The 15,048-nt window shown below is 49.9% G+C and overlaps 1 protein-coding gene across 2 annotated transcripts; it reads right to left on the bottom strand.

Moving 5' to 3' along the window:
• Nucleotides 1-5,080: 5,080 nt before the first annotated feature.
• On the bottom strand, nucleotides 5,081-14,547 carry C2cd2l (C2CD2 like). Of its 2 annotated transcripts, none has more exons than XM_020186523.2 (14): nucleotides 13,785-14,547; nucleotides 11,723-11,818; nucleotides 11,227-11,346; nucleotides 10,968-11,078; nucleotides 10,773-10,889; nucleotides 10,567-10,678; nucleotides 10,320-10,428; nucleotides 9,564-9,628; nucleotides 9,348-9,475; nucleotides 9,083-9,257; nucleotides 8,252-8,353; nucleotides 7,998-8,134; nucleotides 7,632-7,914; nucleotides 5,081-6,154 (listed from the first exon to the last, which is right to left on the bottom strand). In XM_020186523.2, exons 1-14 carry the CDS (start codon nucleotides 14,136-14,138, stop codon nucleotides 5,943-5,945), a joined length of 2,121 nt encoding a protein of 706 aa, XP_020042112.1. In that variant the 5' UTR covers nucleotides 14,139-14,547; the 3' UTR covers nucleotides 5,081-5,942. The 2 variants fall into 2 exon arrangements, with proteins under 2 accessions (XP_020042112.1, XP_020042113.1); XM_020186524.2 differs by having other exon boundaries at nucleotides 7,998-8,131; nucleotides 13,785-14,546.
• Nucleotides 14,548-15,048: the final 501 nt, after the last annotated feature.

The following is a 15,048-nucleotide window of genomic DNA, read 5'->3' on the forward strand; positions in this document are numbered from 1 at the left end:
TGGGGGTTCCACAGCTTCCCAGTTTCCACGCAAAAATCCCAGGTCCTTGAGAAAGGACCACGTCAAAGCATTTCAAGGTGTCTCTCAAGGAGGAGTTTAATAAGGTGTTAAGTTTTAGGGAGGACTTACTTTAGTATAGCAGGATAAAATATTGGGGGGGGGAAATAGTTCCTGCTCCCCACTCAGGAAATGGGAGTAAAAGAGTCAAAATAGTGTTCAGTATCTGAGGTCTTGGACTTTGTTGGGATGGGGAAATACACATCATCAAAGTTTTAACAACCCTAACCATTAGATCATGGCTGTGAGTGCCCGAAATGAGTGCTGTTTATTATTGTAAAATATCCAGGCCAACCCCAAACATGGGAAAATGGGAGTAAAAGAGTCAAAATAGTGGTTCAGTATCTGAGGTCTTGGACTTTGTTGGGATGGGGAAATACACATCATCAAAGTTTTAACAACCCTAACCATTAGATCATGGCTGTGAGTGCCCAAAATGAGTGCTGTTTATTATTGTAAAATATCCAGGCCAACCCCAAACATGGGAACTATAGATGGGTTTTAGGACTTCCCTTTGCCAAAGGAGCCTTTCCATCTACCCATTTAAGAGATCTTGCAGCTTGTTAACATCTCAAAGATGAAGGCAGATGCTGGTAGTGTCTCCCTGCTTTTTTGTTTGTGGGTGTTTTGTTTTTGTGGTACTGGGGTTTGAACTCAGGCCCTCACAGTTGCTAGGCAGACACTTACCACTTGAGCCACTCTGCAAGTCCTACTTTGTCTTGGGTATTTTGGAGATAGGGTCTCGTGGACTACTTGCCAGGTCCTGTGTTTGGACCTCATCCTTCTGATGGCTGTCTCCTGAGTAGCTCGGATTACTACAGGCATGCTCCCTGTTCTTCTAGTTTAACATCTAAGAGGAGATGGGAGGGGCCTAGCTGCTCTGGCTTTTTCGTTTTTGCTTCCTTGTTTCAATGCCTGAATCTGGCCCTTTTAATGTTTATTAAAATAATATAATTCCTCTGTCTCCTCATCTACCTATCATGCCTCACATCCACTCTTTCATGTCACAAGCCTAGCAGTCACCCCTGATTTCCTTCTTCATGTGTCACATCCAATCCATTGCCAAAGTCTGTGGATTCCCTGTTTCATCTTTGCCATCCCCATGCTAGTCCATAAACAACCCTCCCGTCCATAGTTCTACAACTTGATCTAACTGGTCTCACTTCCTTCGCTCTTGCTTCCCTCCAAAGCATCATCCACAAGGCATGCAAAATGATCTTTAAGAAAAACAGATCTGTTGGTTGTCAGAAGCTCACACCTGTAATCCTAGCTACTTGGAAGGATGAAACAAGGAGGATCGAGGTTCGAGGCCAGCCCAGGCAAATAGTTCTCAAGACTCCATCTTCAAAATAACCAGAGCAAAATGGACTGGAGGTGTGGCTCAAGCAGTAGAATGCCTGTTTTGCAAGTGTGAAGCCTGAGTTCAAACCCCAGTCCCACCCCCACCCACCCCTAAAAAAAAAAAAAGAAAAGAAAAACAGATCTAGCTGGGTATAAGGCAGATCAATACAGGTGAGGCAGGAGGATTAAGTTCAAGGTTAGACTGCGCTACATGGCAAGACTCTGTCTCAAAAAAAGAAAAAAAAGTAGACAAAGAAAAATGGATTTGATCAAGTCACCACCCTGCTTTAAACAACTCAAAAGTAGCCCAGCGCCTATCGCTCACAGCTGTAGTGCCAGCTACACAGGAGCTCAGTTTGAAGCCAGCAAATATTTGTCGAGACCCTATCTTGAAAAAACCCTTCACAAAAAAGGACTAGTGGAGTAGCCCAAGGTGTAGACTCTGAATTCAAACCCCAGTACTGCAAAACAAAACAGACAAACAAAAAAACAACTCAATGGCATTCTGTTGCCTATCCGGAAAAACCCCAAATCAAACCTAATTTCTCCAGATGCTTCAGCATCTAAGTCCTGCCTACTTCAAATTGGTAGAGCACCTGCTTTGCAAACACAGAGCCCTGAATTCAAACCAAAGTACTGTCCCCCAAAAATAAGTAAAGCAAAAATAGTAAATTTATATTTGTGCATGAATATTGTTAACAGTAAATTATAGATGGCTCTCTATTTTAAAATGGTATTTAAAAACTGTAATTCAAGCCTGGCATGGTGGCACATAGCCTGTAATCTCAGCACTGAGTCTAAGCAGGAAGATCTCAAGTTCAAGGCCAGCCTGAACTACATAAGGAGACCCTGTTTCAAAAAAAAAAAAAACAAAAAAACTTATATACAGAACCAAAAAAAATAAGAAATTTATACATATAGAATTCAAATGTAAAAAATACATTTAAATTCAGATTTACACCAGTGAAAAGGGCTCTTAGTTTTATTTGAGCAATTTCATGAAGAGTTCAGTCACAGAGCTATGTGAACTCCAGCATAGGTTTCAGAGCAAAAATGTCAGTATTGCTGTGAGATCCATCTATGTTTCTAAAATTTAAGGCAGTGTCTTGGTGTCTAGCTGAGTTTACTTACATCTCAATCTGTTTCTATTGAAAACAAACTACAATTTTGGCTGGGTAATCCAGACATATTCTGAGATTTGTTCTTTAAAAACTGTCACACACAGACACAAAGCGTAATTCATTCTCATTAAAAGCTGTGCTCTCCCTGTCTTTTGGAGGATAAAAAAGCTGTGGTTCTCTTCTGAAAGTATGAAATGGATGAAGTTGATGAAATTGTTTTGTATCCCTTGGCCTCTGTGTGTGTGTTTGTGTGTGTGGCATTGGGGTCAAATCCAGGACCTCTAGCCAGGCATGGGTGGTGCATGCCTGTAATCCTACCAGTTTGGGAGATGGACAAATTGTTCATAAGACCCTATCTCGAAAACACCCAACACAAAACAGGGCTGATGGAGTGGCTCAAGCAGTAGAGCGTCTGCCTAGCAAGCGTGAATTCCTGAGTTCAACCCCAGTACCACCAAAAAAAAAAAAAAGAAAAGAAAAAAAAATTTAGTCTCTTGCCTGTAGGAAACCTTTCTACCATTTAACTCACACACACCCCCCTTCCTTTTTTTTTTTTGCTTTATTTTTCAGATAAGATCCCATGTTCTTGACTGGGGACAGCATGGGACCACAGCCTCCAGCATAGCTGGGATTATGGAAGTATACAATCACACTCAGCTTATTTGTTAAGATGGGGGTGTTGCTAATGTTTTTGCCTGGGCTGGCTCCAAACAGATCCTCCTAATCTCTGCTTCCTGAGTAGCTGGGATTAAAGCCATGAGCCACTGTGCCCAGTTCCTGGATTTATTTTGGAAATCCCTAATTTTAAAATGTGATCATGCTCATCTTCACTACAATGATATGTAATTCCATTGACTTCTGGACAGTTCAATACCAGAGGCTGTGTACAACTTCCAGTTATCATCTTCTCAATCCCAAAATCTAGTAGCAAATTTTGAGACAGGGTCTTGTAGGGTGGGGGACATGGCTCAAGTGTACAGCACCTGCCTAGCAAGTTCAAGACCCTGAGTTCAAACTCAAGTACTGCAAAAAAAAAAAAAATTGCAAGTTCATGTTTGCCTGTCTTGTCATTCTGGTTTAAAAACAAAAACAAAGAAAACAAAAACAAAAACAAAAAACCCTGCTATTAAGAATCACATCAGGTGCCAGTAGCTCACACCTGTAATCTCAGCTACTCAGAAGAGAGATAGGAGGACTGGAGTTCAAGGCCAGTCTGGGAAAATAATTCAGATCCTATCTCAAAAATATCCAATGCAAAAAGGGCTGGTGGAGTGGCTCAAGTGGTAGAGCACCTGCCTAGCAAGCACAAGGCTCTGAGTTCCAACACCAGTACCACACACACACACACACACACAAAGTCACATTCCTTAAACTAGGGAAAATACTTTAAAAATCTGAGTTTTCCAGATCTAAAGTTGAGCATTTCAACATATAAAACTTGTCCCATACTGGTGAAGTGGTTCAAGTAGTAGAGTGCCTACCTAACAAGCAATGAGACCCTGAGTTCAAGCCCCAGTACCATAAAAAAAAAAATTTGACCCATTATCCCATTTTGTGACTGATGTTGCTAGCAGCTCAGGGAATACTAGCAATTCCATGCACTCTACCCAAGGAACAGGTCCTGGACCCCCTACAATGCAGGCAGTCATAGGACACCAAGACTGGAAGTGACCTGAATGATTATTTGGGCCACTCTTATTTTAGAGATGAGGAAGCTGAGGTCCAGAAGGAGAAGTGGCTTGCCTCAGGTCACAAGGGGTGTTTGTGGTCCACTTGGTTTTGCTGCCTGTTGGTACTGTACTGTCCAACAACCCAAGCAGCTTACCTGGCTCAAGTCCTGTGTGAGATCTCAGGACAGAATCCAGGGACATAAAGTTTGCTAGTATCTATAGCTCCTAAAACATGTCCCTATTTAGGAATAAAGGATTTTTTATTGTGATGAAACACTTATAACACCTCCCCCTTCCTATCCGTCTCTTCTGAGGCAATAGTAACACAGACTGACTACATGCAGCAGAGTTCTAATCACTTTACACGTTCACTTCTCACCCACAAAAGAATGATAGCTGTTATTATCACAGCCCGCCCCCCTCCTTTTTTTTCTTTTGCACTGCTAGGGATAGATCCCAGGGCCTTGTGCATGCTAGGCAAGTGCTCTAGCACTGAGCTTTGCCCCTAGTCCCTGATTTACAGATGAGAAAACGGAGCACCCAGAGCTTATGTAACTTGCCTAGGGCCACACAGGTAATTAATGACCTGGGACTCGAACCTAGGCAGTCTATTTCCAGAGTCCATGCTCTGAACTGTTATGTCCTGGAAGGAGCAGCTTGTTTGAAAAAGCGGGCTGGTGGTGGTAGTAAAGATGCCTGGACTAGCTGATTAGCTTTTTTGCTGCAACTTCACCTTTCAGAGATGCTTGTTCCTTACATCATTTCTCTACATGTCCCTTCTTCCTGCAAGAACATCTGTCCCCACATCACTCCCTAGGTCCCTTTCATCCTCCCACTCTTAACAGCACAGCCTTGCTGCCTATCTGCCTTTCAAAGGATAACCAGTTGTCCAGTTTATAAATTCCAATTTAACTTTAATTTAATAAATTAAATTCCAAGCCATCACACAGCAATGGACATCATTATCCCCCAATGTACAGAGGTGCAGCCTTGCTCTTGCTCCATCATCATCCAGTTTTTAAATAAAGTCCCCAAAGCCATCTCTTTGGGGAAGACTTCCCACAATGCCCCTGGTTCCCCCCTACCAACTGAGCCACTGCTCATGGAGAAGGCATCAAGTACAAAACAGTAAGAAAGGGGGAGAGGAGGGAGGGATGAGGAGCATAGGGGAGGCAGGAGGTGGGGAGAGCCTGCCCCCCATCCCGGGCATTGGCCCAGTTTCCTATGAGTCACCAAGGTCCTCAGAGGCAGACATTGGTGCTGGTCTGAGTGGGGACCTGAGGGAGGTATGGAAACCCCTCCTGGGACAGAAAATAAGGGTCACCTGGGAGAGATGCCCTCTGCCATCTGTTCACTGAGGGTCCTAGACCACACATATAAATAGAAAAAGAGAATAAATAAGGGAGGAAAGATCTGCTGAGGAGCCAAGCACCCTGGGACTCCTCAGAGGGCTGGTGTCAGCAGAGGGCAAATGCTTCTGAGGAATGTCCACATGTGCCAAGACAGAGCCCACCTCTCACCCCAGCCACCAACTCTCTTCTATGTCCACAGCAACAGGTGCCCACCTCTCAGTGCTTCCCACTGCAGATACCCTTCCAGCTGGCCCCACACCCCAGGGTGGATGGGGCTTCCTAGAACCCAAGGGCTTTCCTAGCCCTAGCATTGGGAATCCAGGGAGAGGTACAGAAAGGGATGTGGGGAATGGGCTGAGAGAACTCTTGCCCTCTCCTAGCTCAGGAGGTGAGGAGAACCCTCAAAGCTGGGGGCTGGGGCTGCCATTGGCCTTGGGTTTGGATTTGAAGGAAAAACGTTTGATAAGGCGGCGAGAAAAGCTGCCAGCCTTTTTGCGGACACTGGGTGTGGCTGTCGTGTTGGAGAGGTCATCGTGTGATTGGCTCAGACCAGCTTCCTTCTGGCGAGGCCTCCGGCGGAAGATCAGCTTAGTGCCACTGCGCAGGAAACTCACTGTGAAGAAGAGGGGAAGCTGAGGCAGAGAGGGGCACAGGAGTAGGGTGAGGTGGGGCACAGGAAAAGGACCAAGGACAGAAGATGAAGAACAAAACCAGTCCCTGGGCCCAAAGATAGGCTTTCTCAGGAAAGAAAACAGAGCCAATGTGGGCTTCATGGACCCGGAGGAGGAAACAGCTCCTCTGTGGGGTCTGTGTGCACCAATGACTGCTCCAAGGAAGAATGTCATGGTCAGGACCTGTTGCTCTGTGAGGACATACCAGGACTGGGCCTCTTTCCTTCAGAAAGACAAAGTCTACACAGGGTGTTTCCCAAAGTCTATAAATCATGAAAGAAAAGGTGGGTTGACACAATTCTATTTACTACATTCCAGGGTGTGAGCAGGAAGTGGTGAGTCTGGAAACTTCAAAGAGGTAAATTTGGGGCCACAAGAATGGGAAGGTGCTCACATAGCAGGCTTGGGATGTAGGAATCTCATCATCCCAAGAAGTGATGAAGGGACTGGAGGTGTGGCTCAAGTGGTAGAGTGCCTGCTTTGCCAAGTGCCAAGCCCTGAGTTCAAACCCCAGTCTCACCCCCCCACACAAAATAAATAAAAGAAGTGAAGCAGACTTGTGCTTGACAGGCTCATTGGACAATGAAGATGTATTGGTGCCAGCTCTTTGTCTTTTGAAGTTAGAAGAACTACCCCAACTGGTCACTGCCAGAGAGACAATCCTGAGGTTGGCCTATGGTTGTGTTATTTTTTCTTTTTGTGCTATTGGGGTTTGAACTCATAGTCTCCCCCTTGCTAGGCAGGTGCTCTATCACTTGAGTCACTCCACCAGCCCTTTTTTGTGTTACCTTTTTTTGAGGTAGGGTCTTGGTAAACTATTTGCCCAGACTGGCTAGGATTACAGATGTGAGCAACCAGTGTCTGGCTTAAGCTAGTATTTTTATATGCATGGGAGTGGAGGTAAAAAGTGAAAGGGAACAAATTAAAAAAAAAAAAAAGAAGAAGGAAGTCTGAGGGCATTAGGTTCAGAAAGAAAGAAAATGGCCGGGCACCAGTGGCTCATGCTTGCCATCCTAGCTACTCAGGAGGCAGAGAACAGGAGGATCATGGTTTGAAACCAGCCCTGGGCAAATAGTTCACTGAGACCCCTATCTCAAAAGACCCTTCACAAAAACAGGACCGGTGGAGTGGCTCAAGGTGAAGGCCCTGAGTTCAACCTCCAGTACCACACCAAAAAAAAAAAAAAAAAAAAAAAGAAAGAAAAAAAAATGGAGGCAAAGGCAACTAACATGGTATCCCTTCCTGTCACCCAAGCCTGTCACATCCAGACAAGGAAGTAAGGCACCAAGTTCCCCTCTCTACACTACCTTGGCTGATCTTTAGGGGAGGAAGGCAAAGGCAAATGGACTGTTTAGCAGAACCCGGGTCACAATATGGGGTCTAAAAAAAGCAGAGGAGTTCCTGCCAGTATCTCCCCACCTTTGTGATCCTTGAGGCTGCGAGTCTCCAGGGCTCCAGTAGACCCTGTTTCTGACTCGACATCATCCACAGACGGCCTTTCAGAAATGTCTGAACGTGTTGTCTCATCTGCCTCCTGGACACTCGGACTGGAGAGGGCATCTAGGGGTCCTGGGGACGTGGCTGAAGGGTCTGAGGGGGGTGAAGATGGACCTCCGCTGGTCCCCGCATCATCCTGCATTGAGGCTCCCAAGGATGCTGCATAGCCCAGGGACAGGGCCATCTCGTCCTGAGCAATGGGCACCTGGCGGGGGATGAGTGTTAATGGGCAGGAGTGACCCGTTGGGGCTTTCTCCCCATCCCAGCTCCTCTCTCGAGCCCTGTTACCTTGGAAACACCAGAGATGATGAGGGTGCTGCGCTTGCTGGGTGTCTTTTTCGCTGCCCGCCCACTGGGCTCAGTCAGCTGGCGAATCGCTGTCTCTGCTACTGGGTCCAAGCCGTTCGAAAGGTGGCTCTCCCCTGCTGGGGGTACACAGGATGCCAATCTGACTTCTCTCTGGTTTCTAACCCACCAAAGTGGATTTTGACTGTAGGGCGCCAGTGTCCACCAACACCCACACATCCCCATTCCCTACTCACGGCTGCTGCTGTGGGAGGCATTGCTGGGGCCGCTACTCTCACTCAGCACAGTTGTCATCTTCTCAGTCACCTCCACCTTGGACGGGGAGCGGGAGGGGGAGTCTGGTGGGTGGGGGAGGGTCAGTGAGCTGGGAGATGCTTTAGAGTAGCCCCCACCTCTATTATCTTTGTTGAAATGCAGATTTTGGTTGACTCAGAGGGCAACCAAATGATTAAAGGGGGATTAATCACAAGAGTGATTAAGAAGATGCTGTTGGGGATAAAAAGACACCCACAGGGCCAATGGGAGTGTGGCAAAATGCCACAGGGCCCATTTGAGGGTTTGGGGAGATGCCATAAAAAATATAGAGTGTGCAGAGGGGGCACAGGGCCCCCTGGAGGTAGAGGGACTGCCATAAGACTTCTGGAGAGAGGAGATGTGTGATGGAAGGTCACTGGAGAAAGGCCACAGAGGCTGCTGGATTTGTGGAAGACCCCACAGGGTACTAGAGGGTTGAGGGTAGAGAAAGGGCCAATTAGCCAGTTGGGACTGGATACAAGGAAGGAAACAGTCACGCGAAAAGATAGATAGGAGCTTGAGCAAGTGTCCTGCACGAAGGGCTGACAGATTAAAAAAAACTAAAGGGCGAGAGGTACAGCATGAAATGGAGGGATGTAAGGGAAAGTTTGGAGAGACAAAGTTCACAATGAAGAAGTGACAGGGTCAGAGTAGAACATCAGGAAACAGAAAGCATTGGAATTAGGGTTTTCCTTCCCCTTTCCCTGTTCTGCCACAGGTCTGCAGCCTAAGGTCCCTAGCTAGAGCTGGGCACCCAGGCTCCTCCTCTTTACCTAATTTGCCATCTACACGGGGCCGGGACTGGACGGTGGTGACAGTGGTGACAATGGTGCCATCAGGCATGATGGTCCGATCCAACTCAATCTTCTTGGTAGGTGTGATGCTGGGGCGTGGGGTGGAGGGAGTGGGTGTGCCCAGGTTCCGGGGGGAGCCCTCCTCGTACTGCAGCTGCCAAGGGGTGGGAAGGTAAGGGATCAGGGCATCAGAGACTGCCTATCCTGTGTCCACCCATCTCCCCCCAAGGGATCAGCTTCTCACCTCTACTGCTATGGTGGCTGCTGGACCCAGGGCTTTCCCTGGCCCTGGAGTGAGTGGGCACACCTGTCTTCGAGACAGTGGTCTGGAGGGGGAACCCACGGGCAGTATGGCTTGGCCAAGGAGCTCAGCTGGGGACAGGGATGGCACTGTGAGCTAGGCTCATGATCAGATCCAGCACAGCACCCACCCAGAGATGCCCTTCTACCCAACACTCACTGTCTCCACAGCTGCTGCTCCTGAGCACTTTGATGGCCAGCTCTCGGCTCTGGGGTCCCAGATCCCTGTTGGACAAGAAAAGATAGATGGGACAAGAAAGGGGAAGTACAGCAAACTGAACCCGCCCTTGGGTCAAACATAGGCCAGAGGCAGAAAGATGTATGTAAATAAGATGGCATCAATGCTCCAATCACATTATCCTGCTCTCCAGATCCTCCCTCTTTTTGAGAGAATGGGGCAGGGCTTGAGTGGAAACCACTTTCCTTGGCCAGGTATTCAAGGCCCTACTCCACTCTGTCTAATGAGTCCCCTTTGCAGACACAAGCTCATTTGCTAAAGAAAATCTCAGCTATTTTCTCTGATGAGAATACTTTCACACTCTGGTGAAATCCCACTCTTGAGTTAAGTGTCATCTCTTCCATAAAGCCTACTCAGATCCTTATTCTGCTATGGGAATTAATTCCCTCTACCTAAGCATTCCTATGGCATTTTATATAAGTCTCGATGGGCACACTTGTACCACCTTCTCTATGTATATCTGTCTCTGCTTCAAGCCTAGAATCAGCCCAGAGGTAGGGATGGTATCTTGGTCTTGTCTGTATCCCCAGGCCCTACACCAGGGACTGCCATACAATAGAGGCTCACAAGAAAGTCTACCGAAAGCATGACAGATGATTCATGCCAGGACTAGGCTGGGAGAATTTCTCTATCCTATTTGCCCTTGGGAACAGGGGGTGGGTCAGAGTCACGCCTTACAGTGCCAGATCCTCTGTCCATTCCACCTCAGAACCAGCCCTCATGGGCTTGGTCCACTTCTGTTGCATGGGGTTGTCAAGCTCAGCTACACAGCACAGTTCCTCAGTGCCTGTAAGGAACCAGAAGGTAGAAGATGCTCAAAGACAGGAAGCCACTGAGAAATAGAGGGGGCTGTACCTTTGGCAGAGGGGCAGGAAGTGCCTGTAGCTACAGTGTTGGAAGTCCCTCAGCTGTGTCTAGCTCTCACCTCTCAGCTCATTTCCTAGGTGAGATGCTCGTAGCTGCCGGAGGAATAACCGAGTAGGTCTAGGGATGGCTGGCTGGGCCTGGGGCATCATGGGTGGTTTCTCACTGGATACCTAAGAACAGAAAGAGGTAAAAAGAACAATAATTCTGATATAGTATTCTGAGGTCGGGGTGCATGCAAACCTTTTGCTTTGAATGCCTACTCACCACGCCTCCTGGGGCAGAGCAGGCCCTGAGGTTGACCATCATGGCTGGCTGAGTGCTGACTATGGCATCCTTGATCAGTTCCTCAATTGTCGAGAGCTCTACTTGTTCCTCGCTTCTCTGCAGAGAGGAGAAAAGTTGGAACCCTACTCTGCCCCCCTCTGTTTGGCCTCTTTTCTGCCAGCCCCACTTCCTTACCTCCCTGGCCTGCAACTTGGGAAGCACCGTTAGGCTGAGATCTGGGCGATCAGTGAAGGCCCAGGACACTAGCAGCCCCTCGTCGGGGATTTCCTCCAGGCTGACTTCCAACTAGGGACAGAGACAAAAACATTGGATTGTTGCCTCCTTCCTCCAATGACTACCAACTCCTTTCCATCTCAGAGAGAAACCAAACAAAAAATGCTGGGCCAACTGAACTGCCCCCCTGCCCAACTCAGTTTCCCACGTTGCCTTCCACCTGTGTTGGTGGCAGTGTCAGAGTGACGTGGTAGGTCTCCATGGAGACTGCAGCGGGAGACTGCTGGGTCACAGAGACTGGGAAATGCATCTCCTCAGCAGAGAGCTGGCAGTGCAGCACCTAAGAAGGCAAAGCAGGATCAGGCGTGGAGGAAGGTGCTCACCAGCTTTGTCCTGCCTTAGGATGGTTTCACAAACCCCTCCCCACCTCTGATTCCCACAAAACTTCACCATTTTAGGATCAGAAGCCTCTCAAAAATTAGATAAAACCCAAAGACTACTGCTCTCCTCATAAAAATGCGACACACACACACACACACACACACATCATTTTGCTTATAACTTCAATAGAATCCTCAGACCTCCTGAAGCCCTCATTCTTAGGTCCCTAAGGCACCCACAGACTCCAAATTAAGAACCCTCATACTAAACAGCATCTTTGAGGTCAGCATCCCAACCCCAGGCTCCAAAGAGGGCAGTACCCGTTAGACCCTTACCATGGTGCACTCTGATTGGTCTATGCAGGTCACATGACTAATGCTGGCTCTGGGTGGGAGTTGGGGCACCTCCTCAAAGGCAATCTGGATGGAGCTCTGAGGGAGTAATGTGGGCACAGGATCAGGTCTCTGGAGCTGCCCCCCACAGGGCTGGCCTGTGCAGTTGTTGGCTGAGACCTGGCACTGCGGAACCCTCAGCTGCAAGCTGGCTTCTTCCCCTCTTTGGCTGAGGGCTTTAGGACAGAAAGTACTTCCTTTAAGTCCCACCTCTCCAGGGGCCTGCAGCTGTTGGGACCAGTGAGAACTGGGGGAGCTAGACCACCTCAGCCTGGAACTGAAGACCCTGGATCCCTCCCAGAACACCAGGAACTTTCCTCTTCTCCCCGCCTTCCTTTTCAGTCCCCTGTTCTACCCCGTACCCTAATCTCAAAGAAAGATGTACATTAACAAAAAAAATTTAAACTGTTGGTTGCCATCTATATATAGTAGCTGGGCACAGAGGGACAGGGCCCAGGTAAAGGTGAAAACAGTAGGATAGCTTATTGTGAGATAAGAGCAGGAGAAATGAGGTTAAGCCTTCTTCCAGATAAATAGGATGTGAAGGGTCAAAAGTACGACTCCATTTAAATTCTTGGAAATGAAGATAACCTGGCATGGTCTTGGGGAACTTCACTATTGGTACTGAGAAAGAGATGCAAGCTCGAGGGCTCAGGGGTCCAGGGCCTGGCTAATTCCTCAAGGCAGACAGCAGGCTGGTATTAGGGAGCAGAAAGCTGCTTAGCTTAGGTCTCAAAAGAGCTGCTCCCTAATTCTTCCACAGCAGTGCAGAGCAGGATGGGAAGAATTGAGGAGTGGGTACAGACTGGGCTGGCAGCTCTTCCTCAAGTCTTGAGACCGAGGAGACAAATCCACAGGGCTCCCTCATTTGTCTGGCCAACTTCTCTGCTCTGGTAGCTATCTTCTTCAAAGGCCAGGCCAAGGGAGACAGAGAGATGGATGCTTAGAACCTCAATTTCCCCACCCCTGCAAAGGAGGCCAATATCCAGCTGAGTCAGCTGTCCCAGGAAGTTGCTTCTGACCCAGGGACAAGGTGCAGGTGAAAGGGTGGGTCAAAGGTATAAAGTGACAGATGTCATCTGGCTATCAGATGGCCAGCCAGGAAGAGGAAATAGCAACTTCTTGTAGCCACTTGTGTTTCCAGAACTAGTAGGATAAAGCCAGCAGCTCACAGTAGCTAGAAATGGAGAAGCCTCTGAGCAAGGAGCTGCTAGACTGTGAAGGCAAGGAGTGATCGCTGGGCCAATATGGGAGGGGGCCTAAAAGAGGGAGACCTCTGCTTTCCACCCAACCTCAGTCTCGTGAGCATGCTTCCTGCCCCACTTCCTGGGAGGCCAGTTGCCCATAGTGCAATGGGAGGAAGTAGGTTGAGCTGGTTGGTGACTGACCCTCAAGGGTCAGCTCCAAGTTCATTTGCTGGAAAGGACAGGGATTGTCAACATGCACTTTAACTGAACCCCCGCCCCCTCAACAAATACACTGCAGGCCAGCATGAAGGAGAAAGATGCCTTTGCCAGTAGCAGTGAAATTACAGATGGGTAGACGAGCAATTCAGGTGCCCTAGGGATCTGCCTGGCCACACCAAGGATCTGGATGAAGCATGAAATGTTAACTGGGTGTGGTGGCACGAGGACCAGGCAAATTCCTTCTGCAGGTGCACCAGTCTCCCCTGGCCCAACCAGCACCCAGACTAGGCGGAAGTGCCCTGAGGCACAGGGATTAGCGTTGCTATGAGAACAGTAACTTGTGCACCGGTTGGAGCTAGAGAGTACCTAGTCCACAAAAATAGATTTGGGACATAACTACAACCCCCAGCCTCACCTGCACCTTTTTCTCTGATCCAGGAAAGGAAGAAAAGCCATGGGGGGCTGGGGGGTTCGACAATTGATTCCTCCCCCCTACCCCACCCCCGCTCTCCCTCCTCCATCTCGCTCTCCTAGCTCGAGCCGTCCCTCCCCTGGAAGGAAAAGCTGAAGGGATCACCTAGGAGCTCCGTACAACTCACCCCGTCCCTGCAGGCCTGCTCGTTCAGGGCTCGAACCCAAGCCCGTTGCCAGTTCTCCCGGAACGACTTGAAGGCAAAGAGCGACGCCAGGAGGCCCCGGACGCCTGGCTCCTCGGGGACGCCAGCCCGACTCGCCCGCAGCCGCAGCAGCGAGCGCCACACGCCCAGCTCCCGGAGGGAACCCCCGGACTCCGCGGCTAAGGCGGGTCCCGGGCCCCGGCCTCCGCGGGCCCGCGCCAGCCACAAACCCCGGGCATACTGCAGCAGCCAGCCCAATACCGTGAGCAGCGAGGCGGCGAAGAGGACCAGCAGGGCCGCCCAGCCCACGTCCCGCTGCCCCCAGCCGGGATCCATGCTCCGTGCGGGCTCCGGTCCCGGTCGGAGCTCGGGCTCAGCCGCTGCCCCGGGGGAGCATGGCCCGGGCGGGCCGCGGGGCGGGGGCGGGCTCCCCCGGGGCTAGGAGCGCGGGCTCGGGGGTTCTCCGGGGCCGACTGCCTGCGACTAGTAGGTGCCACCGATCTAGAAGAGGTCCTCCGGGGTCGCGTCGCTGGGGCTCTGTCTCGGTAGCCGGGGGTCCTGGTCGCTAGGTTCAGCAGTCCGACCTCAGCTAGTCGCCAGCCAGCGGTCGACTCCTCCCACGGCGCCGCACGGGCCCCGCCGGACCCGGGCGGGGACTGATCTGCAGAGACGCCGGGGCTCGCGGGCCGGTACCGGCTCCGGGAGGGAGAGCTGCGTGCGCAAAGCTGACACTGACAACACTGCTGGCGCCCCGCCCCCACCCTCCCTTAAAGGAGCCGCACCCGCGCCGGGCGGGGCCAGGCCAGCCTGGCGTTCGGAGCTAGAGTTGGGCGGGAGGACCAGCGGCAAGCCAAGAGGGTTCCACCGTTGAAAATAGGCGGGATTTTTGATCGCCCCGCCCCATCTTGCAGTCGGGGTGCACTCCACCCCCACAACCACCGAGCTCCAGGCTAGAGTAACTTCACTTATCTGAGATGCCGCCTCGGTTTTCCCCTATGCTTGCTAGAGTTTTACAGGTTGACCCCTGTGGAACTCAGCAGCTCCTTCTCCCAACACCCCCAGTCTCAGCAGTTTCTAGGTTCCCATTCCTTGCTGAAGCTAGGCCCTGGGTATGGAGATGCAAGGCATGTCGTCCAGATCCGAGGATCTGGCAAAAGTCCAGCTGATATTAACAGAAAGCAGAACCCTGAACCAGGTAGAGGTTGAGAACAGAAAATGACACTGAACTTCCTTCGCCACCATCATT

Source organism: Castor canadensis, chromosome 2 (genome assembly GCF_047511655.1).
Source record: "Castor canadensis chromosome 2, mCasCan1.hap1v2, whole genome shotgun sequence".
Classification (NCBI taxonomy): domain Eukaryota; kingdom Metazoa; phylum Chordata; class Mammalia; order Rodentia; family Castoridae; genus Castor; species Castor canadensis.

What these genes read in the sequence shown, in the direction of transcription:
- C2cd2l (XM_020186523.2), bottom strand. Translation starts at nt 14,138, where the DNA reads ATGGATCCCGGCTGGGGGCAGCGGGACGTGGGCTGGGCGGCCCTGCTG. An exon ending in ACCAATCAGAGTGCACCATG is followed by an intron (nt 11,347 to 11,722) that starts GTAAGGGTCTAA and finishes TTGCCTTCTTAG; the next exon opens with GTGCTGCACTGCCAGCTCTC. An exon ending in TGGACAGAGGATCTGGCACT is followed by an intron (nt 9,629 to 10,319) that starts GTAAGGCGTGAC and finishes CTTGTCCAACAG; the next exon opens with GGATCTGGGACCCCAGAGCC.